The sequence below is a fragment of the Carlito syrichta genome, unplaced genomic scaffold (assembly GCF_000164805.1).
Source record: "Carlito syrichta isolate Samal-C Ts95f unplaced genomic scaffold, Tarsius_syrichta-2.0.1 Scaffold306795, whole genome shotgun sequence".
Classification (NCBI taxonomy): Eukaryota; Metazoa; Chordata; class Mammalia; order Primates; family Tarsiidae; genus Carlito; species Carlito syrichta.
The window spans coordinates 421,797-449,688 of NW_007250891.1; the positions used below are offsets into that span (position 1 = coordinate 421,797).

Here is a 27,892-nt window from a genome sequence, read left to right on the forward strand (position 1 = left end):
CGGAGCCCAGTAGGTCGAGGCTGCGGTGGCCGGGAGCGGCCACTGCACTCCAGTCTGGGCGACAGAGTGAGACTCCAACTTAAAAAAAAAAATAAAAAGTGGGCCTCTGGTGTCTGAAGGAAGGGAAGTGTCAACAAAGAACAGTATATGGTGAAAACTGGGGCTGCCCAAGTAGAACTTGCTTTTGCAATTTCACCTTGAGCAGCTATCACTCTGAGCTGGATACTGCACCATCTACAACATAACTCAAACCCCAATTCTGAATTTTAGGATTATTACCCATTTCACAGATGAGGAAATTGACCTTCAAAAGTTTTGTCCACAACAGGAATATACTCAGCCACCTTCGGCTCCTGACACAATAGCATAAAAGGGACCAGAGCCCGGTTGACAGCTGGCATATCGCATGTGGGTGTAGCCACCTATGCAATCACGCATTAGAAACCCAAACCACTGACAGACTGAGTGACTAAGCCCCCTCACTGACCCTCTCTGACTCCCTAATGCTGTAAAAACTAATCAAAAAACATGCACAAGAAGACTAAACAGTTTAACGTCCTTATTCTTAAAATACACAGTATTTAAAGCTCATCCCCAAATGCAAAAATACATCTCTCACTGGAGGAGATGAAAGACTGTTTTGTGGAGAAACCAGCAGAAAGAATTGTGTATTGTAAGAAAGAAGAGATAATGTAGATGATAAAGAGGAAACTATGTCTACACTTGTCTGTGTGCATGATTCCAAAAGATGTGCTCACTGGGGTAAGGCCCAGAGGAGGAAACACCTCTAAGGAACTGATAGTCACGTGGGAGCCAAAATTCGCTTCCAAGAAACTACAGTAAGTCCCCTACATGTAAACTTTCAAGCTGTGAACTTTCAAAGATGCGAACATGTGCTCATATGTCCAATCAAGTAAGTTAGTTCATGCGTCTTGTGTACATGGTCATTTGCATGCATTCTCTTACAAGTGGTGGTAGTGCTTTTGTGCACTTTATTACACAGTTCTGCATAGAGTGCAGTAGCCTTATTTCAAGTTCTGGATGTCCAGAAACAAGCATAAAAGCAGTGGTGATGTAGCTTGCACCGTATAGCTGATTGTGTTGGTTTGGTACCCAGGCTAACTTTGTAGGACTTACAAACAAACTGGACTTAATAAATGCACTCTCAAAACAGAACTCATTTATATGTATGGGATTTAAGGTAAATTTTACATAAGAACTTGCAGATCTAACGTTACATGATGTGTTTTGAAAGAGTAGGAAGGAACTTAAAGAGTTTTACACTTGTGACTTTTCTTCCTTTTATTAATTTTTTTGTCATATGCATATGAAATGAATATATATACATATATTTTATCTCCTATGATATCTGAGTAACTTTTATTTTAATTGACCATTTTTCCTGCCCATATGAGAGAGTTTAAGTTCCATTTTTAACTCACATTTTTCCCTCGCTATTTTCTTTTTTCATAACTATGGAACTAACTGGCACCTGATTGCTCTGAAATCTCAATTCCAGGGCAGTGGTCTTCAATGTGCACACAAATAATAAGCTTTCTCTAGACTTTCCAAGAGATTCTGAGGCTTACTTATCCACATTCACGGAGCCTGTTTGCAGTGTTCAGATTTGAATGGTGTGCCATTTTGCGCAATTTTCAGTCATATTTCATATTATTATTTCAATGTCTGACACTCTCTGGAGTCTCAATACACCATCCTTTCCATCTCACAGGTCTTAGTATTTTAGATGCTGTCTCCCTCATGCAAGCTGCCCAAAAAAACCTTTCCTTCTTATTCCAAGCACATCTTTTTTGAGATCTGCACCATAAATCCTAAATGAAGGTCTGAAGGTAATAACAGCAGAAATATCATTCATCCCACTTTCTCAGGGAGTATACTGGTGAGTTATTTAGACTGTAAGCTTCTTCTTCCAGTTTGGGGAACACCTTATTTCTCTGGAGGTCTTGTTTTAACTTACCTCTCAGTCCACGTCGACACCCACTCTGAAGACTCCCCGGTGATGATCTACCTGACACCATTCGTTCAGCTTCCCTGACTGTCCTTATCACCAAGACTCTAAGAACACACACTTGGACTCTCTTCCCCATTCTTATGAGTTTCTCCTGCATGTTCATCTAAGCATCACCGCAACATGACTCAAACATTAAGACAATAACCCTTTTTTGCTTTTTTTTTTTTTGTAAAAATGCTGAAGATCTATTCTTCCCTGAAGACACTAATGAAAAGCACTTTGAAGATTGTACAGCATGGTGATAGCAATGCATCATATTCTAGAAATGCATAGTTAATAGCAATGCATCATATTCTTGAAAAATGCTAAGAGGGTGGTGCCAAAAAAAGTATACACATTTTAAGGGAAGTTATCTGTGCATTACTTTTCGGAGTTGGAATGAACTATGGTAGCACTGTGCAGAATCACATTCGCTCAAATGATGGCGTTCATCAAATGAATGCTAGCGTCACCATGTGACAGGCAGGACAGTCAAAGAAAATGATCGAAGTACAGTGTCGTTCGAAGAGCACAAGGCCATTTTGAAGTGATATTTGGCCTAATACCCATTCACTTCTACCTATGGGGGACCTTAAAGGATGTGGTGCACATAAAGAACCGGCTGCAATGGCTGCACATCAGTAAGAAACTGAAACATCGTTCACAGCGACACAAGGGTCAACGTTGCTCTAGCAGTAGTGTGCTATCATTCGAAGTGTCTGGACGCTGATGGGAACTACTTTGAGCCTCTTGTGATTGCAGAAGTCAAACGTGACTTGTATGTATCTTTTGTTACCGGTATATATTGAGTATTACCATTTTAATACAGCTTTTTCCTTTCTTAAAATCTGTATACATTTTTGTCATCCTCTGTGTATATATTTATAGAGAGAGAGATGCCTAGAATAGAACCTAATGCATAGTGATCAATAGACATTTGCTAAATTCGTAAATGTGAGGTTAAGACTCCTCCACGATTCCACAATTCGAGAAATTAATCACTAGGCAATAATTATTGCATGTACTGATCTATGAGAGATTTGACTAAGAATAAACCGTGATTTTTCTTTTTGTATGTATCTGTTTCTAGACCATCGATGCAGAAACCTTTATAATCTAGTCTCAAAAGTTTTGCTCACAGAATTTTCTTGCAGGGCGATGTTCCTCTGTGTTAATCGTTTCACTTACCCCACGCTAAAGCAGGTTTAATTTTTAATTAGGCAGCGGTAACAGGAGAGCCTGATGAATTTGTTTTAAACCTTCTAATGGGTGAATATTCACAAGGAACAGCAACCCACTTTCTGAATCCGTCTGATACCTCTCACTCAACACAGAGGTAGGGTCGGGAGTTAAGGAAATGATGTGTAAGTAGCTTTTCCCTAAGAGGCTTAGAGATTGGAATAAATATTATGTATATGTCACGATTAAAGAGCTGTTGGTGGGCCAACAATTGGATTTATTTCTATTAAAAACATATAAAGGCCACGGGACTGCCGCGGGCCCCTCCAAGACTGGCCGCCAGAGCATGAGTGACCCCCGACCGCGAGGCTTTCTCTGTCCCCTCTGGCTGACCTTCGCTGGCTGCTTCCTTGGCGGCTGCAGAGAGGCAGGCACTCACGGCCTCGTAGGAGGCGCTCAGCCGGGTGTTGGGGTCCCTCTTGGGCTTGGGGGGAGGCTGTTTCCGCGGTGATGGGAGGCCACTGCTGTCATCCATGCTGAACACTGAGTGCAGGGAGGGAGACCAGATGGACGGGGCGGCGAGACACTGGCCTGGGCCGTCCACGGCTGTGCAGACCAGGATGGAGCTAGAATGGAAATTCCTGGGTCCACTCTTGTCTTCGGTTCTTAGAGGGAGACAAAACACAAACAGCAACACCCCAGAGAGGCCCAGATGCATTATTCAGATCACAATGAACCTGCTCAAGCAGACATAATGGCGGCTTTTTGGCAAACAGCCTTTCCTGCTGTGGCTGAGGGTGCATGTGCAGCACTCTGGTGACCAGCTTGTCCCCAGAAAGCTGCCCCATCCTCAGGCTCCTGCTTTGTGATAAAAAGCACGGTGGATATTCATCATGGTTACTTAAAAAAAAAAGCTCACACCAATGCAACACTACTTAAGGCGCTTCGCATTTTCTATCAGGCATTCACTGAATGAATTTTTCACACCCTGATTATTAAGCAAATCAAAAAACCAGAATTTCAATCTGAATGATAATTTCTGGGAAATCCATCTTAATAGAGAGTTACTGATGCATCAAATGCTGGGAGTTCATCACAATTTCCCCTTGCAAAAGGCGTATAGACTCCGCTTAAAACTACCCAAGATTTACATTTCAGTGATCTCTCTCTCTCTGTCTCTTTGTCTCTCTCTCCCTCTCCATCTCTCTCTTGCCAGTTAAATCCCACCAGGAATTATTTAATTATGTGCAAGGGCTATCATTTTTTCCTCCATGACTCCATATGGTTGTCTAGTGCCAAGTAAACTGCTGGTGTTCAACAAACAAACAGACAAATACTTCTTCACTTAATTTTATATCAGGCAAATGCATGCATAACCAAATCAAGAAACTAGGGGTGGCTCAGTGGTTCCAGCAGAGAAAATAATAAATATTATTTTGGGAGTCATATAAAATTAATAGCTATCTGATTAAAAAAAATTCCTTCTGGCCTCACATGTCAATGTAATCATGCGCTAGCAAGATGCCAGTGCACTGATTTTACAAGGAGTTTCCAAGCATTTGTTTTTATAATTATATCTTTCTGTGGCAGAATACCGACAGGGCTGGAATCTACCACAAGACAGAGCCAGCCGCCCATGTAGAAAATGAAATAGCTGAAGATGAAAGCATGACACTCAGTGGATAATTTGTTTTTCCTGTAATGTTTAATTACAGTTTTTTGTACAAAGGGGATTTTTTTTTAGTATTTAATCACTGAGATAGTTGAAGCGAATTAATGAGATACACATTGCCATTTCCACTTTAATAAAAAAGCCATCGGACATGGGCATAAATGGCAAAGGAGAGTCATTTTCAGTGAGAAACAACAAGATATTACCAAGTTCCTATGGAAAAATAAACATCTCCCTGATCTTGAACTAAGATCCAGAGGAAGCAGGTGGCTGCCATCCTTGGGAGGGCTATTATGATCCACAGGTGTTTCCATCATTCACAGAGAAAGAAGAATGAGAAAATGGAGAAAGACCAAGCTGTCTTCATGTTTCTATCTTAAGCTCAGCATCTAAAGTGAATTTTTAAATAAAAATTTAGCTTTACTGGCGGACAAAATGTGACAGCTACCACAGGAAAATACAATGCTTACAATGCTTCATTGAGTTCACTACTCTCATATTTTCAGAGTGTGGGGAGATCTCAATTATTTGGTCAGATTTCCAGAAGTTTCTATAAGCCAATCATCTATACATGACACTTGCATTAAAATGTCAACAGCCATGCTCTATATGTTTGCCAATACAGAAATATTAGGTGCTTTAAAACTCTGAGTGTGCTGGGGACAGTTAAGGGACTCAAGCATAGTAGGTGAAGACAGAATTATTTCACATGAGTCAGCGAACACATATAGCATCTAACTCATGGAGAAAAAGCACAGGGAAGGCATCTTTGTCGATTGCTAGGGGGTTTCAAATAACAAACCATGCATGGCTGTTCCTGTAACTGCTGTCATATTTGATTGAACTTTGCATTAAGGGTTATTCGAATTTTCATGACTCCATTGAATCAATCGCAAAGGTAATTAAAGTTGCACATGATGTGCCTTTACCTTTTGGTTCTTTCCTCTTGCTTGGTCCTGACCTCGAATTTCTCGTTATGGTAGGTGGCATTCATTTCATTACGGAGCCGGTCATTTTCCCGGGCAATGTCTGAGGCATTCTGAATGACCAAGGCATCATACGTTTTCATCCCCATATCCTCGGTGTTCTGCAGAAAACTGTTGATAGAAGTGACCTCTTGCTGTTTGATGCTCATTTTCTGAAGCAGGTGCTGGCGTGCTAAAAATCCTCTGATAACTTTGATAAAATAACACAATCATATATCAGTGAATAAAGCAAAAATAAAAAAAAAACCTAGACTTACACAAACAAAAGTCACAATGCATGCATCTCTGAGCAGCTGCATAATAAGATGCAGGTACCCCAGAATAAGAATTTACTAGAACATTCTAATCTCATATTCAGAAGAATATCTAAATTCAGTAATGATAGCACCAAAGGCAAAAATCTTTGAACTGAATGAGATCTTGAAGGTAATGATAATAAAAACTGCCACACTATTTTTTTTGATAATATAAGCTAGGCATTAATAAACTGAGTTAAATCAATTAGAAAAGGCTGGATCCAAACCCCAGAGAATTTTGATGTGTGACTCCGACTGGACCATTTTGAGATGTCTGATGATCATTACATCAGATTATTACATAACCTCCAAGGCTCGTGATGTTAATCTTTGGAAATATCATTCCTATATTGCTTCTAAGATTGTGATTAAATGCCTATGGAAATGAACACTACCTTTAAGACTCAAAAAAGACTGTGTCGAAATGTAGGGCATCCTTCCTGCTCACAGGGAAAGGAGGGCTAGGAAATCGTGTAAAAATGAGGGAGAGATAAGTGAGTGAAAATGATTTTAAATCACTAATGTATTAGGAGACAAGGTAAGTATTAAAAATTAAAATAAAAGATCACCATTTAAAGGCACCTCTATGTGTCAGACACCCTCTTGTATCATTTAACTCTGGAACTCAATGATAAAAATACACCGTGATCTCCATTTTAGACACCGTTGTAACTTCCTTTGTGAGATTCACAGAATTTCTCCCACTGAACACAACCAATGAAAGGGAGAACCAGGGTTCATCTCTCTCTCGCTTAGAAGGCCAAGCTACATTCCCTTAGCCTGTAGTCAAATAGACATCATCTGTAGTTCTCCAGGGGGACTCACGGGAAGTCATAGGAAGCATATCTACAATCAATACTAGAAAGAACTTTTTAACAGTTAGCACAGGGTGGAAGGGAATCAGGCTGCCTCATGAGAAAAAGAGTTGGTTCCCAGTCCCAGGTCCTGTGCAAAGCCCTCACAATGGTTTTTTCTCATGGGTGAAGTGAACACGTACAGTCGAGGGATTCTGATTTGAGTCGACCTCTGTGACGCCGTCATCTCTTCCAATTCTAGGTTTCTGGGCTTTGAAAGAGTTGTTAAGATGATAGACTTATTATTTCAGGGAAAACCAACGTGTGCAGCAGAGACACTTTATGTCTGCCCACCAGGGGAGGGAGAAGTCTACAGAACATTAAGAAGTGCTTTAACATTTTTCATGGCTATAAGAGAACAAACACGTGGGATATCTCTAACGTTTGCTTTGATGCCTTTACTTAATGACTTTCTACACTCATATCTTCAGAGAAAAATAATATGCAGGTATCTAAAATGCTTAAAGTTTTTTTTTTAAAGATGGCAATACTAAATGTTTAGTTAGGCTGGAATGCAGCTGCATTAAGTGTAAGATACTCATGCTGAATTAATCTAAAGAAAAAAAATAAACAGTAAGAAGTATAATCAGACAAGACTTGCACGAATATAAGATGCGGAATAAAATAAGAAGTATTAGCCATGTGATGGGCATATTGAGAGAGAAAAAAAGCAGAAGACCTGAGATTGACCAGTTCACTTGTGTTTTCTTGTTACATCAAAAAAAAAAAAAATGGAGAAACTGACTTTTGGAAGGGTGAAGGTGAGAGCATATTCAAGATGTTTAATCTCTTGGAATAAAGAGAAGATTAATGTGGATATGCCAGACTTCTTCTGACCTCCGACTGCAGCAAAACTATTGATGGGCTCACATCCACCCAGAATCTATTATCCTACATCCATTTTCTCACACTTCATCCTAGTAGCCTTTTAAAATTCTTTAAAAATGTTACACCAATTGCTAAATACCAGTATCTTCAACAAGGGACAAATAAAAATAAACTCACCGCTAATGTATACTGACATTTGTTTTCCTTCTATTTCAAAAGATTGCTTCTACTACAACTACCATGGAATGTCTTAATTCACAAATCGTTTGCATCCAAGATAAAATGAACAAACATAGCTAGAGAGAAAACTTCTGGTAGGAAAAAACTGAAGTTAAAATGAGTCAATATGAAACTAATAGTTACAGCTTTCTTTCCCCTGGACATTCACAAAGGAAAAAAAAAAATAGAAATCTTTTTTTAAAATTGGAGATGGCTCCAGATTATATAAAGTTTGAGTAAATTTAATATTAGCCAAAAGCATTTAGGGAACTGTTTTAAGAGATGCAAAAATAAAAATCAATAATTAATGCTTTGCACTTAAAAGCCAGTAATTTTTCAAATGCCCTTGTGTCCATTATTTTACAAACCCAATATGAAATTAGGGTTTTAATCTTGATCTCACTTGTTTAGACCATTCTTAATTTCTAGATTTAGAAAGTGAAAAGATAATTAGAGGTCTTTTCATGTTTTCTGCTCCAGGTCAGTAGGATACAGTAATTGACTTTTGTGAAATAGAAGGGACATTCTACTGGACGCCACTGATGGAAGATGGGAAACAAATTCTACTAATTATATTTAAGGACAATTTTCAAGGGAATTCATGAAGTCCTGTTACATCTATATCTAACATTATATTAAATGAGACGCTCCCTATCCTAGTTTAAGCTGAGGCTGCAAATACAGATTTGGATGCATAGGTCCTGGGTGGAGCCCAAGACTCTGCATTTCTATCCAGCTCCTGAGTGATGGTGCGGCCACTGGTATCCAGATGTCTTGGGCGGGGCCAACCACAGAGACAGGAATTGCAAATGGGTAGGTAGCCACCTGTGCCCTGCACTGATGGTGGTTGAAGTTAAGGAGGACAGATGATCAAAAACCAGAAAGAAGAAGTGTGGTTTACTGAGAGATGGGAGCTGACTGTCTTCTCCCTAACCCCAGGCATCAGGAGACCACCTGGAGAGGGTGGCATGTGGCTGCTGGGGATTGGGGGCTACCATGCACTGTTAAGTCTCGGGGCAAAGCTATGGCTGTAGTTCCTACCCAGCCCCTGACCAGAACACAGGCTCTGCCAGGAGAAGCTGCACCCAAGAAGACATCTGAGAGTTTGTTTCTTTGATGTCTGAGCGGTTTGAACAACGAGATGTCTACCAAGAGAGCAATGTGTTACCAACAGAGAGACTCAGCAGGTCGCCCAGGAGCTGAGCAGAGGATTACAAGTGACTGGCAGAGGAAAAGTTTTGCCAGTTAACAAAGGGAGTCACCAGTCAGGTATTGCGACTTAAACTGCAATCCCAGCATTTTGGAAGGCTGCGTTGGGAGGATTCCTTGAGCCCAAGAGGTCAAGACCAGCCTGGGCAACATAGAGAGACCTTGTCTTTATCAAAAATTCAAAACAATGAGCTGGGCATGGTGTCATGCGACTATAGACCCAGCTACTTGGGAGGCTGAAGCAGGAGAGTCCCCAGAGTTTGAGCTCACTTGTGGCGAGCTGTGGTTGGACACTCCAGCCTGGGTGACAGAGTGAGAACTTATCTCACAAAAAGGGGGGGGGGAGAGAGTCACAGGCATGATCCTGAGTACAAGGAGGGGCATTTAAGTCTGCTCCAGCTGAAGGAGACCCATGCCACAGTACACCTGTGCTATCAGAAGACCCAATCACAAGCCCCACCCACGTCTCCCTTCTCCTCAATAAACCTGGAGAAATCCAGAGGCAGCCTAAGTATTTGGCGCCAGTATCATGCCTCCTCTGGACAGAACAGGCCTGAAACAGATAAAAGAATGTTTCGACCTGGAATGAGGTTCTGAACTTTGGTCACTACCTATACTCGGTAAGCAATTCTGAACTGAGATATTGTTTGAGGGACTAGCATGTATCAATACTTGTTTCATTTACTTTTATTTTCTTTAATTTTTACTTTACTTTAGTCTTTTTTAGAGATCAGGTCTCGCTCTGTGGTCCAGGCTGGAGTGCAGTGGCTTGATCATAGCTCACTGCTGCCTGGAACTCCTAGGTTCAAGCAAGCCTCTCACCTTAGCCTCCTGAGCTGCTGGGAAGACTGGCAGGCGCCACCATGCACAGCTAATTTTTAAAATATTTTTAGAGATGGAATCTCACTATATTGCCCAGGTTCATCTCAAACTCCTAGCCTCAAGTGATCCTCCTATCTTAGCCTCCCGAGTAGCTGGGAATTATAGGTGCGCTTTTTATTATTAAAAAATTATGAAGCCTGGCTCGGTGGCTCAGCCTGTAATTCCGTGCCTTTGGGAGGCTGAGATGAGTGGATTGCCTGAGGCCACGGATTTGAGACCTGCCTGGGCAGCAAGACCTCATCTCTACAATAAATTAAAAAAATCAGCTGGGTGTGGTAGTGCATGCTTGTAATTCCGGCTACTTGGAAGGCTGAGGTGGAAGGATCGCCGGAGCCAGCAGGTCGAGGCTGCGGTGGCTGGGAGCAGCCACTGCACTCCAGTCTGGGCGACAGAGTGAGACTCCAACTCAAAAAAAAAAAAAATTATGAGACCCATTGAAGATTTCATGCAGGGGCATACCCAAACAAGTCCCTCAGAAGAAATGAAAAAAGGCTTGGAGACAATAAAACTGATTTTTTGAGTCTTATCAGGTTTCCCTGTGAGAGTCGCAGTTTCAAATATATCAGAGTTAAGTGTATTATAAGTTCCATTAAAAGCTACCATATAGATTAGTTTTTCCCTCCTTTACCTATCTTTAAGGACTGTATATATGTATATATACATACACACACATGAAATATAAACTATTAAGCAAATTATAAATAGAAATTTATAAAGCCTATGCCTCATATGAGGCATAGTTACCATTTTAAAATGTACCCATTTTCAATACTCAGTTGGGTTTTGATAGGAAAGAAAAAATTCTGAATGAAATCTCTCCTAAAGTTACAATGAATGATAAAGGCAGTGTCCAGATATTATTGTCACTTCATAAAGGAAAAATAAAGTCAAGGGTTTTTCCAAAGCATATATAGAATCATAGAAAATGTTCTGATTGCAAACTAGTACCACCTCTGTGGAAAACAGTGTGGTGATTCCTAAAAGATCAAAAAGTCAACCTTGCATGACCCAGCAATCCCCCATCTGGGAATAGACATGGGGGAACTCAAATCACCCTATGAAAAAGGGATACTTGTGCACACATGTGTATTGCATCATTATTCACAATAGCGAAAACATGGAACAAACCATGCTGCCCGTTGAAAGTAGACTGAATAAAAAAATGTGATACATATACAAGATGGAATATGACACAGCCATTCAAAAGGACAAGATTATGAACTTCACAGCAACTTGGATGGACGTAGAGTCTATGATACTCAGCGATCTATCACAGAAACAAAGAACTGAGTACCACATGTTCTGACTCATAAGCAGACCCTGAACAATTATCATAATACGACATGAAAGGAATTGGCAGTAATGGGGCACTGCCAGGGCCAGGAGAGGGGAGGCATAGCACCAATGAGGGCACCTGATCTAAACCAAGTGAAGCGGAGACCAAAGGGAGGCCCCAATTTTACCTGTACAAGTACCGATTGTATACCTAACCCTGAATTGTACCCCGCATCTTTAAAATAAAAAAAAAGAAAAGAAAAAAAGAAAATGTTCCTTGGCTCGTCACTTTGTCCCAGTTCTCCAAACTCTGGCATGCCAATGGCACTCCTAAAACAGCATGGAAATTTGGTGCTATAATTGCATCTAAATGACAGGTCAGGCCCTGATAGCTCACACCTGTAATCATAGCAATTTGGAAGGTGGAGGTGGGAGGCTCGCTTGAAGTCAGGAGTTCAAGACCAGCCTGGGCAATGTAGCAAGACACTGTCTCTATCAAAAATAACAAAAAAAAGTAGCCAGGCATGCTGGTGAGCAGCTGTGGTCCCAGCTACTAGGGAGGCTGACGTGGGAGGATACCTTGAGTCAGGGAGTTTGAAGGTGCAGTGAGCTAAGATCGAGCTATTGCACTTCAGCCTCAATCAATCAATCAATATCAAATGAGGAGCATTTTCTGCTGCAAATTCAAAGGTGCATTCTTATTGCCCTGTGCTTTCTGAAAGGATACTGAATATTTTCAAGGTAATGGATGTATACATAAAATACACACACACACAAACACACATGCACATGGATCTATGTTCCTTCTCCTAAGTTGTAATTTAGAAGGAAATTTAATATAAATTTTTACATGAAATGACTACCAAATAAGGCATAAGCCATGCCTACACATGTTGATGAAAAGATAGGTGCATAACAGAGTAAACCACAATGCTTCCTAAATACCCCCAAATTATTTTCCTGAATGTAGTATCTGGAAATGGATAGAGTGATCCACTACAGAGTAGATACTATTGACATTTAAACTCAAGGATGTACTAAATGGTCTTGCATTTCACAACTCAAAGAAGCTCAGACATGTTGGCATATAACTGTTACCTTTCTGGCAGGTTATGATTTTCCTCTGCAACTGGAGGCACAAATCATTGAGCTGGTCAGCATGCCAGTATTTTAGAAACACTTTTCGGACTCCCATCTAAAATGCAAACAGCAGGGAAATATTTAACAGCATAAAGAAGCCAAAATGATGATGGAAAAATAATCGCACAAGAGGTTTTCCTAGCAGAGGATGAGAAGGAACAAACGAACAAAATTAGTTACAGCACTTCCCCCTTATTTTTAAACACTATTACATTTAATCAAAATCCAAAGGGTTCTGTTTTAGTAAGTACGTTTGCTGTGTGCATATGGTTACCAGTGTTTGCAAATGCCTCCACACTACTGATGTGGTGGTGACGTCATGCAGTGCAAAAGAGAAAACATTGGCCTTGACTTCATCAGAAGATAAAACCATCTCCATGAATGAGTTTCCACATTCCAGAACTAGGTTAGACCCCTATGTTTTCTTTGTGATCCTTGTCTCTCCTACTCCAAGCAGGGAGATTGGGTCTACGTAGAGGAAAACAAACACACAAGAGTCCAAATAAAACATAAAACAAACTCATAAAGTTGTTTCATTTGAATTATTTTGTCATTCGACCATATATGATTATAAATTGAATGCTTATACAACTGCAATTTTAGAACTCAGCACAAAAGTAAAACAAGTGTAAAGAAAATTATCTTTGATGTCTACACAGCAATAGTTATGCAATGACATGTTACCCCCCGCACCCTAATACTCATTATAGTCTCTCAGCAAGAAGTTTTTTTCTCTGCCTCCAAGTCTGACCTGATATGCTGCTCTGTCCTGTAAAACCCCCAGTCCACTTCTCAACGACCCACCATCAGGTGCTAAGAAATCTCTAATATATTCTGAGAAGAATCCACTTTATCTTCTGCAATCACTCTTCCTCTAATTTTGTTTTCATATTCAAACCCCAAACTGGCTATTTCCTGAGCATACACTATTCTGAAGTTTTGCTTTTTCTCACTTCCTTTGTCTTAGAGAGGGAGGAGATGGGGTCAAATGACTCCTTTCTCCTCCACCAATGGCTTCACCATTGGTGGGATATTTTCTCCCCATCTCTCCTTTTTCTTTTAATCCCTCCATGATTTACACCGTCACCTGCTGCTTCCCATGCTTTGTTTCTGGATCATTGAGTGACCTAGGGTCTGACTTAAGTTTTCATTTTCCACCACACCTCTTTTCCATCCTATCACGATCATCTTTCACTAGTTCTCCTCTTATACAAGGACGTCAGAATTCTTTATATTGTGTTCTTATTTTTCTTATCTGAATTCATCCTATCCACTTGTCTACATTCTTGTTCACTTCAAGAATAAATGTCCATTTTCCTAGCAAGATGAAAACACACATAATGGCAGATAGGCAATGCACTATAAAAATAAAAAAACAGAGCTGGGCTCGGTGGCTCAGCCTGTAATCCTGCACCTTTGGGAGGCTGAGGTGAGTGGATTGCCTGAGCCCGCGGGTTCGAGACCCGCCTGGGCAGCGAGACCTCATCTCTACAATAAATCAAAAAATCAGTCGGCCATGGTAGCACGTGCCTGTAGTTCCAGCTGCTTGGAAGGCTGAGGTGGAAGGATCGCCGGAGCCCAGTAGGTCGAGGCTGCGGTGGCCGGGAGCGGCCACTGCACTCCAGTCTGGGCGACAGAATGAGACTCCGACTCAAAACCATAAAAATTAAAAAAATTAAAAAAGAAGTAAAAAATCATTCATAGTGTGTTTTGGGATCACATACGGAAAGTGTCAAAGCCCTAATGGAAGTGGGAAAGTGAATTTCAAAAACCTAGTAATAGAGATGAGGTTTGGTTTTAGTGGTCAAAGGTAAATAGGAGTTGGCCAACAAGCAAACAGCAGTTGCAGAATCTTCCAAGCCTAAATCGTTCATGACATTATATTGCTTGTCTTGCCAACTCCCTCCCAAAGCCCAGTTCAAACACTCAAGCTCCATACAGTTTTCACAAGGAACTTTACAAAACTCAAGACAAGTTTTTAAGAACATTTTTATAACATTTAGATCTGACCTTCTGAATCTTTCAGCCTGTCCCAGTAACTCACTAGGAAATGTCCACATTTTTCCTGTAAGCCCCTTCACGATATGACCGCCATTTACATGTGTCATCTCCTCTCCCATGGCTGACCACACAGCTGTCCTCCCAGGCAGTTTGTCCTATTCTGGTTCTTGTCTTTCATGTGCTAGTTTCTTTGTCTCCCATTCATCTTCTTCTACCATCCCAAGATGCCCTGGGACATTCCTGGTTATCCCCCAAGGCCAAATGGCTCAGGAAACAAGCTTCTTAGTGAACCCTCCCGGTCACATCTTGATCACTCTCTTCTCTTAAGTGCTGTTTTCCTTGGACCTAACTCTATCATTACACTGCCCTCTGCAGACCCACCACAGAAAACCATAAGCTCTTTGAGAACAGAGACCTCCTTTGCGTTCCCTAAATCTAGCACAATGCTCAAGTTAAATCTACTTTGAGCCTTTGAATAGCTGTTAGAAATGTCACCATAAGACAGCATAATCTTATTGTCCAACTCTTTCCCTGCCCAGGGTCTCTGCTGACTTAAGGGAATGGAACTAGAATCCACTTCTACTGCCATTCAACAGGTTTTTTAGCCATATTGTTCTTTCATATGCTATGCCCCTCCCCCACCCCAATCATGATTATTGGTTCCATCCATTGTGGAGTATTGCTGGACATCATTCCCTTAGAGTTTCATTTTGGAACCCAGGTTTGTATGAATTTTGCCTTTGGGATTTAGTTTCCCACAGTGAGTATCATCCCACAGTCAATGATGAACAGAGAGGTGACATGCTCCCTCCTTCCCAATGCCTGTCTCACAGATTTGTTCTGCAGAGCTCACAGACAGGACCAACTGTTCTTCCTGTCGACTGCCAAAATAAGTCAGCAGTTGGGAAGGAAAAAAAAAGGACTATGAATTATGGAAAATAACTGGGACGAGAAAATGGCAATACAATGGAAAAAAAAAAAGAGTAACAACTCTCAGTAACCACCCACTCATGTTGCTGTCTCAAATTTCCACCAACTAAAAGAAAACTAAATGAAGAAGCAATCTAGTCAGCCAGAAGTCTCCGAACTAGACCAGAAGTTGAGCACTTTCCACCTGGATCGAACTAATTAGCCTGATTACCATAACGCCAGATTTGGGACCAAAGCTCTGGCAAAACTGTGTGTTGCGTTAAAACAACAGATCACATAGGAAAGAGTTGGATGGAGGGGGAATGAGTGACAAAATACGTTTGCAACAAACTCGGTTTTCATATGAAATGGTTCATAAAACATCTCTGGCCAACCAGGCTGAAGTTACAAGTCTGACCTAGAAATCTTTCCAGTACATAATGGTGTGTGCATGCACGCCAGCTTCTGGTGACACTGTGATGCATGGCACTGGCAGTGGGGCGTTATCATTTTAATGTCCCAGGCTCTTCTTCTCATTCTAATGGTGTTTGTCTTGGGCGCTGAGAATATGATTATCAACTCATCACATGCAGTGTTTTTCCTTTATACAAACAGAATATCACCCCAGAGCTTCCTTGGTACGTCACGTTAGGATTTGCCACGTTAGGATTTCTGCAATTATTTACGTCTGCTTCTCCTAAGAGGCTATGAGCACTTACTGTGTGAGAGGTATTCCTCACACCCACCATGGTTCTGCGAATTCTTAGAAAACAAGCACCACACACAAGAACATTGTTTTAAAAGTGTATGGACATGGCTTATTGTTACGTGTTTTTAAGAAGTTTCTCTGGCAGCTGTCTTCATCCATAAAAGTACGTCTGGGTAAGACAACACACCCCTCGAGCTTGTCATAGAAACCAATTTGGCGTCATGCTAAAATTTCCTTTTCAAAATTCTGGAGAAGTACATTCATTGCGTAACTACCGCCGAGCAGACATCTAGAAGATAGCAGTTGCTCAAAGATAATTTTCTTTACACTTGTTTTACTTTTATGCTGAGTTCTATCATCACAGTTGTGTAAGCATTCGATGTATAATCATATATGATAGAACGCAAAAATAATTCAAGTAAAACAATTTTATGCGTCCGCTTTATGTTTTATTTGGACTCACGTGTGTTTGTTTTCCTCTATGTAGACTCAGTCGCCCTGCTATGAGTAAGAGAGACGAGAACCACAGAGGAAAGATACAGGTCCACCAGTCTGGAATGTGAAAACTCATTTATGGAGATAATCTGATCTTCCGATAAAGGATAACAGTCAGGGAGGAGCAGGGTGGAAAACTGAGGCACAGGGTATATATTGGAGACAAGGAGGAATGAGAGAGCTGTGCAGACATCTGCAGTGTGGAGTTTGGGTATAGTTGTGTCTATGCAGATGTGCCCTGCTGAGATCCAACCAAGGACTTTGTAAGTTATGAGGCACTTCAGGGTTTCTGATTCAGTAGGAAGAAAACAGAAGATTGAAGTTACCATAAAGTATTCCATCAAGACCTGGCTAAAGACTGCAAAAATGACTGAGTATTGTGCTACCATTACATTTAGATGATATTTAAAAAAAGGAAGAAGAAACAGAAACAAACCTCCATTCAACTACTTTGACATCCATAAAGGTATCCAATGGACCATTTTATTTTACACAGTTTTGTAGCCTGTGAGCTATTTGTGCATTGGCAATACTTGTACAGACTCAATGGAGGGCTTGGCATTTGTTTGACTTTGCTGGTTTTTTAGAGAAGTCACATTTGTAGGAAATGTTTTTTGTCTTTCCCAAAAGACTGAAATTAGCAACTTAGTAGTATTTTGGAGTTCTTCCTCAGAAGCCATTCTGAATTTAGTTTTTACAGTTTCCTAATTCCACTGAAATTAATGAGGACACACATCTCAGAATCCTTCTTTAGCAGGAAAACTCAGACAAGCTCACATAAATTCTGAATTCAAGTATTTACAGTGTCTACTAATGACATTGACTGGAAGAAAACTGTTGGCCATTTTGGGGTTCTTTTTCTATGAATTGAATGCTACAGTATACTCAGTGTCTTCAAGTGCTATTTCAAATCCAATAAATTAAGGCTCATCTGAATCAGACCAAAGGTTGTGATCACCTGCATCCCTGATGTTGGCAGCTTTCTCACATCACAGGATGTTTCCAGAGAGAAGGCGAGGCTAAAACGTCTCCCACTGAGCTCCCACCCTGTGCTCCACTCCACGCAGAGTGTTCTTATCTGAGATTAAAATGTTAAGTTGTCATCCTGACTCCTGTAAAAGTAAACCATCTGTGAATTACAGTCATCGCTATTTTTATTAGAAAACCATTAGGTTTTTTTTTTTCCAAGTGACAGATTTTAAAAGATTAAACAAAATTGTCATTGATGACTTCCAAAGTTCCAATTACTGCCACAGCATTCAGGGACTTTTAACTTTTTTTAATTTTAATTTTTTTTTAGAGGTGTAGGCTGTGGAGGGACAGACTAATGCTGGAACTGTTTGTCGTCGTGTGTGGGTGGCTTGGAGCTGCATTAGAGAGATTTCAAGGGAACTGGTGGCGCACCTCCTCGTTCTTCCTCCTCCTCCTCCTCCTCCTCCTCAACAATTTTTAGGAGTGTTGTGTGTTTTTCGCAGTACTTTTGAAGTAGCAGAGAAAAAAAAATCTAGCCATTATCTTTTGGTGTGCCATACGATGCACTTTTCTATCTGTATTAATGACATGGAGAAATATGACTCATGTAGAACTCTTCTTACATATTGCTAGTATACAGAAACAGTGGCACCCCTCACTTTGTGATAACCATGAATTCTCGTAGAGTTGAAGAAGACACACTGATTATCTTAGTCTCTGTGTGAGTTAATTAGCTTCACTCATTTGCAGCAGCTAAAGAATTCGAGGAGTGACTGTTTCCCACGGAGGTGTTAGAAAGCTCAGATTCTATGGACTTCCTTCGACAAAAGAAGGATACGTCCATCAAAATGACATGAAGTGTTTTAGTTACTTACGGGCGATAGAGAAAAATGCCTATTTTTTACAAATAAGAGTGCAATTTCCCCCCAAAGAAAGATGCACTCATGCTATCTACAGCAGATGAGACTAATAGAATTCATCATCTACAGAGGAGAGCAAAAGAACAGAGTGCTCATCATCTAAATGGTTTTAGTTAGATCTCAGAAATCATCTAACTGAATGTCTTCATTTTACAAGAGAAGAAGGTATATTTTAGAGAGAACACATGACATTCGCCCAGTCATACGGGAAGTTATTGCTAGGGATAAGATTCATCTGGGCTCGCGAGGCTCCAAACTAAGATTCTCTTGATGTCATATATAGTCTGAAATAGCAAAATGCATATTACTCACCTGGGGATCTTATTAAAATCCAAGAGTTTGGGGTGACTCGGCATTTCTATCGCACTCCTAGATAAAGCCAGTGATGCTGGAGTATGGGCCACATTTTAAATAGTTAGGTTCTGGGCCACTCTGTCTCCTCGAAACTTGACTTCTGTGATGAGCTCACCTGTTCCCCTCCACTGTGTCTGTACTCTCTGTTCCAGTGTTTGTCCCAGCCCCTAGGTTTCTGCCAAATGTCAGCTATTCTCAGAGTTCTCCACTAAATACTTCTGTTGTATATGGTGAGGGGTAGATGCTGAACACTGCTAGGTGAGGGAGAGAGGAAGGGAGAAGAGATGGGAAACACACAGTGATACACTGAGTACCAGGTCTCCTATTGGGAAGAGAGAGCACGCTGGAAGTCTAAACTTTACCTACATGCAACTAACTTATGTAGTAAATCCTCACATGTACTCAACAACTCAAATAAAATAAAAGTATTGTTATGGTAAGAGGATGGATAGAGAGAGAGAGAGAGAGAGAGAGAGAGAGAGAGAGAGAGAGAGAGAGAGAGAGAGAGAGATGATAGAAAGATAGATGTTAGATGACAGATAGTTAGCTGGCTAAATATATAGATAGATGAAAGATAGATGATAGATGATAGACAAGTGATAGATAGATAGATGACAGCTCGATAGATCATAGATAAACACCTCTTTCTAGAATTTTCCTGGATAAGTTCAATATCCAATAACTTTCAGTATAGACAACTCATAAATCTCTGTTTATATAATTACCAACTTCAGATCCATGTAACCCATCCCCCAAGGAGGATTTAAAAAAATTTTTTAATTTATGTCGCTGTTTCACAGGCATCCTGGCCTCATATGTTTTCCTTTTATCTGTATCCTCCACCTCAGGGAATGAAAGGCTCATCTACCTGGATGTTTCCTGAGCACCTTGACTCTGAGAAATTTACAAATAGCATTTACCCCACCCATGCTCCTATTCATCCTACATGCTCTTGACTTTCTAGGCTAATGGAACCATCATCTACTTATCCCTCCACACCAGAACACCAAGAATCTCTTAAGTTTGCTTTCTCCTTCTCTTTTGAGCCCCATTTAGTCATAAGTTCTACTGAAATCTCTAGAATCCACTTCCTGTTTGCTTCTCTGAATAATTTGAGAAGCCCTCTAAATTATCATGGATTCTTTTTCTTAAACCATCTTCAGAGTGATCTTTCTAAAAATCAATCTCATAATTTCTTTCTTGCTTAAAATTATTTAATAGCTTGTTGTAATTTTCAGGATGATGTTCAAATATGTGCCTTTTAAAAATTTTTACTGACTTTCTATTGTATGGTCCTTTTAGTTCCTTTTCTTTCTTTATGAAATTTGTGGTAAGAACCCTTCACGTGAGATCTACCCCCTTAAAATTTTTTTGAGTGTACAAGGCAATGCTGTTTGCTGCAGGTGTAACATAAGCAGCTCTATAGAACTTAATACACTTGAGTTTCCTTATTCTAAAACTATATCACATTGCTTACTGATCCCAGATTTGTTTTTCTTCCCTAGTTTAAAATATATTATTTCTTTTTTTTCTTCAAAACTATTTACTCGGTAAGGTCTTCTTAATCCAATAAACCTCAGATCACTTAGCAAAACCTCAGTTTAATGTGTACCTTAATGCGGATAATAAAATTTGTTGTAATAGTACATCTTTGTCATGAATGTACCTTGTCTATATAGCTAGAATAGCAAGGAATTATTGGTTTTGTTATTGTCTGTATATGTGTCTGACCATTCAACTTAACTGTGAGATGTCTGAGGGCTTAGATAAGGCTGGAAAAGTATAAAAGCCAAAATTCACATCTACTAAGATCAAAGAAGTTAAAGTAAAGTGAAAGATTAAAAAAAAGGAGGAAGCAGAATTTCAAAAAATGATTGTAATAGATGCTAGCTGTAGCATGAGCTCAGATACTTTAAAAATTCATTTGCCTAAGATAATTAAATCTGAAACACTTTGAATCTGTTTAAACTATTTGATTAACCCATTTTATAAAACTGTGTCTAATGTGATGAAAGAAATAAAGACCTTAAATTATACATTTACAGGGCCACCACCTGTGGTATAAGAATGACTGCAACCCAAAATCTAGAACTTAACTCATTCTCTGTCATTTTCCTGCTTTCTGGCTCCCTTGCACACACACTGCCTTCAAGTTATTAATCTTCCAGAAACTTAATGATTTCATGTTGCCTATAAGCTAAAACATATACTTTTGGGTTTAGCATTCAAAGTCTTTGATGATACTATCCTTATTGATCTCTGAAGAGGTAACCCTTTCTACTCCTCTAAAAAATGCTGTTTACTTTTTTTTTTTAAACTTCCCACATACTTCCTTGGAACAGAAAACCAATGTGAGCTTCTTCATATACTGCTGTGGGCTTATAGCATTCTTATACACAGAGTTCTTATTGGAAGCTAATACTGCTGTAGTCAGCATTGAATTTGTAACTAGCCCTTTATTTCTATGCCTAGAATGATTGGCACATTTTATTAATATAGATTCTATTTTAATGAGTAAGGTTGTATTGTGAATGTTAGTTTCTTTGTAGCGATGAAAATATTTTCATTTTACTGACAAAGATTAATCTTAAAATTTTACTCTTCCTTATTCTAAAAACATTAGTGCTATTCTAGCAAACATTCCAGCTTCAAGACAAAATATGTAATATCCTAGTTGCATTAAAAGTAATCTTCTTTCACTATAATATTAGCCTTCGAGAAAAGTGCCCTGGTATCTTTTAAAGGGCCCAGCAATATATATCTGTTCCCAGTTTACTTTCAAAAGGCAGTATTGATGACGATATGGACAACACGATCTTTCTTTTATGTGTTCTGATGTCTGGGGAGTTCTCCCATTAGACTTGTTTTTCCTCCCTGCTGATCTGAGAATGTCATTGTGCTCCTTTAAAACACGGTTCTTCCTATTTGAACCACGCAAAACAGTTTCTATGCTTACAAAGTCATCTCTTCCAAGAGAGAAACATCCCAGCACCCTGACGTTTTCACGTACGTGCCATGAATGGTACAATTCGTCCCTGGTTCTGTATCATTTTTCTCATAGCATTTAGGTGTCTTATGCACATATTTGCCTTGATTTTCCTCATCTCACATTTATTTAGTCACCATCCTGCCATCTGTCTGTCCTGTACATCACTAGCCGATTAGTCATTCATTCCTTCACCCATCCGTTCATCAATCAAATGTTTGCCAAATGCCTTGTTGATATCAACATTGTGCCAAACTCCGGTACCACATGGACAGAAGATGATCTAGACTTTCAAGATCCTCAGTAATGAAATCATTTAAGTTAAATTCATGCTGTCCAAGTTGAAGTCGCATGATTCCCTCATTTGCTTCTCTGACTCATTACATTTCTAAGAATGACCATTAGCTTTTTAATGTGTGACTAGTTTACTATTAATATCTCAACATTTTGCATTTTTCATAGTTGCTTTGAAAAACCACTAAATAGAAACATTCTCATGTTCAGCCTAGCTCCGAATGTCTGAATGTACTTTTAAACATCCTCAAAGGATACATTTATACTAAAATACAAGTTATCTTCGTTATAAATAGACTATTCTTGAAGTCTAACTTCAACACAGAAAAGATAATTACAGCCACACACATCTCATAGAGAACTGTATCTTCTGTATTTGAAGAAGGTGGTTTGGCTTGAATTACATATAATTAGAGTTTAAGAAAAATTAATGATTCTCACCTAGAACAGTATGACCTGCACAGCAGGCAGTGACGAACAAAACTACTATTTTAGCTTACTAGTGAATAACTTGCTACGTGATCCTATGTATTATTTCATTATGGAAATCATATCAATATGGTCAAGAGTGCTTGAAAGAAAGTTCCTTCTCCCAGTAGCAGGGTGGAGGGTGAAAAGGAGGACTCATTCACGAGTGCAAAAACACTTCGAATGAAAATGATCTTGTGTTTGACAGCCCAACAGGATGACTACTGTCAACAATAACTTATTGTATATTTAAAAATAACGAAAAGAGTGGAATTGGAATGTTTCCACACAGAGAAATGATACACGCTTGATGTGACGGTTACTCCACTTACCCTGATACCGTATGCATTTATCAACTCATCACATAAATCTATACACCTACCGTGTACCCGTGAAAATTAAAAAAAAAATTAAAAGTCACTTCTCCCAAAAAGACACATTGCAGAAAGCAAACCAAAGCCACATCCAGACAAGGCTGGTTAGCTTCAAAATCACAGAGGAAAGTTGATTTGACGATTTATGGTATTCATTTAGAAGGCATCTTTAATCTTTCTTTTAAAAAAATGGCCTAGATAGTGTCAATAAAAATCCCTATTCCCATGGCATGTATGTGTTACAGGTGATTGACAGCAGCACACACACAATCACAGCCTTTGCAGTTACACACATGGACCTTACGTGGTACCCTCATGCTCCCCCCATCTGCCAAGTAACTGACACTTATGTATTTGGATGTTTGCTTTTCTTCTGAAAACATGAAAGTCATGGCATTTAATCCTGGGCATCTGACCTGATATTGTTCCTCCTTAAGAGCAGCGTTGTTCACAATAGCAAGAGCCTGGCAGCAACCATGCTGCCCATCAAAAGAGGACTGGATTTAAAAAACATGGTACATATACACGATGGAATACTACACAGCCATAAAAAACAACAGAATCATGAATTTCGCAGCAACCTGGATGGAACTAGAGTCTATAATACTGAGTGACCTCTAACAAAAACAAAGGTCGGAGTATCACATGTTCTCACTCATATAATGGACCTTGAACATCCAACCTAATACTATAAGAAAATGACTGACAGAAGTAGGAAGCTATGGGGAGGAGGGAGATGGGATTAACGGCAGCAAATATCTGTCTGGGGATGGGGAAGCACCTCTTATCAATAGGGTGCCTGAATGAAACGTATTTGTATACCTAACCCTTAACTGTACCCCACAACATCATAATAAAAAATATTGATATATAAAAAAAGAGTATCTATTGACATACAAAATATTTACATCGTTGTCTTAATGGTACCAGTACTTGTTCTGTGTTTGCCTATTTTCTTTGATACTTGCATTTAATTTCATGAGCTATTTTCTGTTTTAAGTCACAATAATGCCAGTCTTTCTCATCATTTATAGCTTCACGTATATTTTGTGCAGCAAATTTATACTAAGAAAAGTTTGAGTGTAATCTTGATGGACATTAATATTTTGGTTTTAAAAGCGATTCCACTTTTCAAGTCAATAATACTCTTTTAATTTTAAAGATATGGGGCACAATTCAGGGTTAGGTATACAAACGTTGATTATGCAGGTACCCTTGTTGATGAACTGTGCCCCACCCTCTCCTAGCAGTTTCCCTCAACTGGCAATCCCACCCCCACTCCCCTGGCAGTTTCCCACTACTGCCAATCCCTTTCTTATAGTATTATGATAATTGCTCAAGGTCCGCTTATGTGAGAAGATAGGGTACTCTGGTCATTGTTTCTGTGATAGATCACTGAGTATGATTAACTCTAAATCCATCCAAGTTGCTGAAAAGTCCATATATTTGTCCTTCTTTATGGCTGCATAATATTCGATTGTGTATATGTACCACATTTTTTTTTTTTTGAGACGGAGTCTCACTCTGTCGCCCAGACTGGAGTGCAGTGGCCACTCCCGGCCACCACAGCCTCGACCTGCTGGGCTCTGGCGATCCTTCCGCCTCAGCCTTCCAAGTAGCCAGAATTACAGGCATGCACTACCACGCCCGGCTGATTTTTTGATTTATTGTAGAGATGAGGTCTCGCTGCCCAGGCGGGTCTCGAACCCGCGGGCTCAGGCAATCCACTCACCTCAGCCTCCCAAAGGCGCGGGATTACAGGCTGAGCCACCGAGCTCGGTTTGTACCACATTTTTTTATCCAGTCCAGCTTCGATGGGCAACACGGTTGGGTTCATGTTTTTGCTATTATGAATACAGCTGCAACAAACATACATGTGCAGGTATCTTTTTTGTAGAATGATTTGAGTTCCTCCGGGTATATTCCCAGTAGGGGAATTGCTGGGTCATATGGAAGGTCAATTTCTAGTTCTTTCAGAAATCACCACACCGTCTTCCAAAGCGGATGCACTAGTTTGCATTCCCACCAGCAGTGTAGAAGCATTCCTTTTTCTCCACATCCTTGCCAGCATCTGTTGTTGTTTATTTTATGAATGATGGCCATTCTTACAGGGGCTAGGTGATATCTCAATGTGGTTTTGATTTGCATTTCTCTGATGATGAGTGAGGCTGAGCACTTTTTCATGTGTCTGTTGGCTGCCCATCTATCTTCTTTTGAGAAGTGTCTATTCATGTCTTTTGTCCACTTGCTAATAGGGCTGTTTGTTTTTTCCTTTCCACGCATTTGAGTTTCTGGTAGATCCCAGATGTTATACCTTAGTCAGATATACAGTTGGCAAATTTTGTTCCCCATTCTGTGGACTGTCTCCCTGCTCTCTTGACTGTTTTCTTTTGCTTTGCTGAAACTCATCAGTTTGATGAGGTCCCACTTGTCTATCTTAACCCCTTTTCCCCCAGCAATCCTCTGAACATCAGACCCACACAGCTGGGCCACGACTGAGAGGGACAATAGCGCTTAATAAGCATCTTTACTGAAGGCCACTGTGAGACCCTCTCCCCTCCCTTTCTGTCCCCAGCTTCCTTTTTGTCCCATCCACCGCAGCTGCTCTCTTGCCCCAGCTACTACGTATGCTGGCTAACTAATTTCCCAGCTCTATTCTTGCCCTCAGAAAAAATATATATATTTTCACATGTAAAGCATAAATCAGATCATATTCTCCCTAAACCTCATCTATAACTTTACATGAAGCCTAAAATAGTGTTGTACTTTGACACACACGAGGTCTCGCTGGTTCTGGCCCATTTACCCTGATCACACATTCTCAAGGTGGTGATCCTACTCCCAAATTAGTTTTTGATGGGTAAAAAGCCTAAGCTATTACAAGGTTTCCGGCATGGAAGAGATGCTCCATAAAGATGGTTGAATGACGAAATGATCCTGAACCTAGGGAGACGGATTGACATATGAGATGGAACTGGATCTTTTCTGAGGCATGGGCACAAATGGCATTCTTTCTTTAGTTGTCAAGAACCACACATCACCCACTGGGACCGAACATCGAAGGGATATAAACTGTCACAAAGGCAAAGATTTTTTTTTTGCCTTCCTACAACTAAATTCTTTCATAATTCTCTCATTATATCTTTTTTTCTTCAGTGGGGCAGTAATGGAAAATTAAAGGTGAAGAAATGCTGCTCTGTGGCATGACGACCTTCCATTTCCATGTGATTCTCCAATCATCCTTTCAGGGGGGTTGTCTTTATCGCGGGGTCTCAGCACACACTGGTCCCTCCCTCTGGACCCTGGCACATCTCCAGTTCCTCCTTGCCCTTTGGTCTCAGCCTAAACGTGGCCCTCCTGAGGATGCCCTGTATGGCCCCCGCCCTGTCTAAATCAGGGCTCCTTTGACTCTCTACCCTGTGTTCTCATTGTTTTCCTTCCCACGTGGATCTTAGTCCATAATCATTTATGAGTGTATGAGTGACTGCTTCTCCCCCACTGAGCTGTGGGCCCTCGCAATTGCCTGGCATTATTTCAGGAACGTAAAAGATGCTCAGGAAATGATTGTGGAATCAATAAAATCAAGGTAGAGGAAATTCAATTGATTTCTAAGAGAAGAAAGTTGGACTAGACACGGGCCGAGTCAGTTTTAATTAGCAATCATTAGGTGCCAGACAGTACCTGAAGGTATTACGTTTCACGTTGCATAATGAAGCTGAGTGAAAAATGTAAAATTACTTTAAAGGCAGAAACGATCACATATGTCACTGAAACTTGATTACTGATACCTTCATTTCCAAAAGGAAAGTGTGGTAATAAATAGGAGGTTCATTCATTTAGTCAGCCAACAAATACCAAATGAATATCTACTATGTACCTGATCCCATAGCAGACATAATAGTTAAATACACACACACACACACACACACACACACACACACACACACATGCAAGTTGATGACATAGAGACATAATGTCTGTCCTCATGAAGTTCAGAGTGACAGAGAGACAGAGAGACAGATATTTGGAGCAGTTATCTCTAGGTAGTTCAATTCTGGGTAATTTATATTTTCCTTCTTAATTTTTTTCTATTTTTAAATTTCTTGTCAAAAGTCCATACTAATATCATAACGAATATGTATATATAGTGTATGTATATATAGTGTAGGTGTGTTAATGTTTGGCACAAAAGAAAAAAAGGAAATATATGTAGCAATTACCAGCTAGAATACACATAAGTTTCATAAGATATTCTTAGGCCTAATGCCTATTTTCAGAATTAATAATTCCAGAAAAACAGAAGGAAAAATAAGAAAAAGAATCACTTTATAGGGTATTTTCTAGCTTGTCCTTATAGTTGATTTATGAAGTGCTCCTTGAGTAATAAAACAAAGGTTATAAACCGTTAATTTATTGTTCTAATAAGAGCCAAGGGCCTTAATACAATTGTCTCGTCTCGAGGTGGTTAAAACTTTAACAGTTTCTTGCTCTTAAATTATTATCTTTTCTGTATTATACTACTGTGGATTAATGAAATAATAAACCCTTCATCCGACTGATTTTATTTAACGTTATGGTAAAATGTTAATGTTGCGATTCTCAGTACTACAAGAGCAAATCCTCCAAAGAGCATAATTTTTCTTGCTTTTAAACGATGATTTAAACTATTTGAATAACAAAATCTTGGCTACTCTGTGAAAATTACATTAGTAGATGATAGAGAAAATAATCGTATAAAATATTTTTGTTAGTAAACTAACATAAATAGAAAATTTGGGGGTCGTCTTTTGTGATTCCCTTTGTTACTTCTTTCATTGCCTCACCTCTCTCTCTCTCTCTCTCTCTCTCTCTCTCTCTCT

General features: G+C 39.8%; 1 protein-coding gene across 1 annotated transcript in view; it reads right to left on the minus strand.

Moving 5' to 3' along the window:
* Positions 1-27,892, minus strand: part of MYO16 (myosin XVI) — a 348,665-nt gene that overhangs the window by 77,907 nt on the left and 242,866 nt on the right. The window contains exons 15-17 of the mRNA XM_021715183.1: positions 12,510-12,606; positions 5,792-6,038; positions 3,584-3,855 (exon numbers count right to left, since the gene is read on the minus strand). Coding sequence (XP_021570858.1) covers positions 3,584-3,855; positions 5,792-6,038; positions 12,510-12,606 — 616 coding nt within the window. The remainder of the gene's footprint in view (positions 1-3,583; positions 3,856-5,791; positions 6,039-12,509; positions 12,607-27,892) is intronic.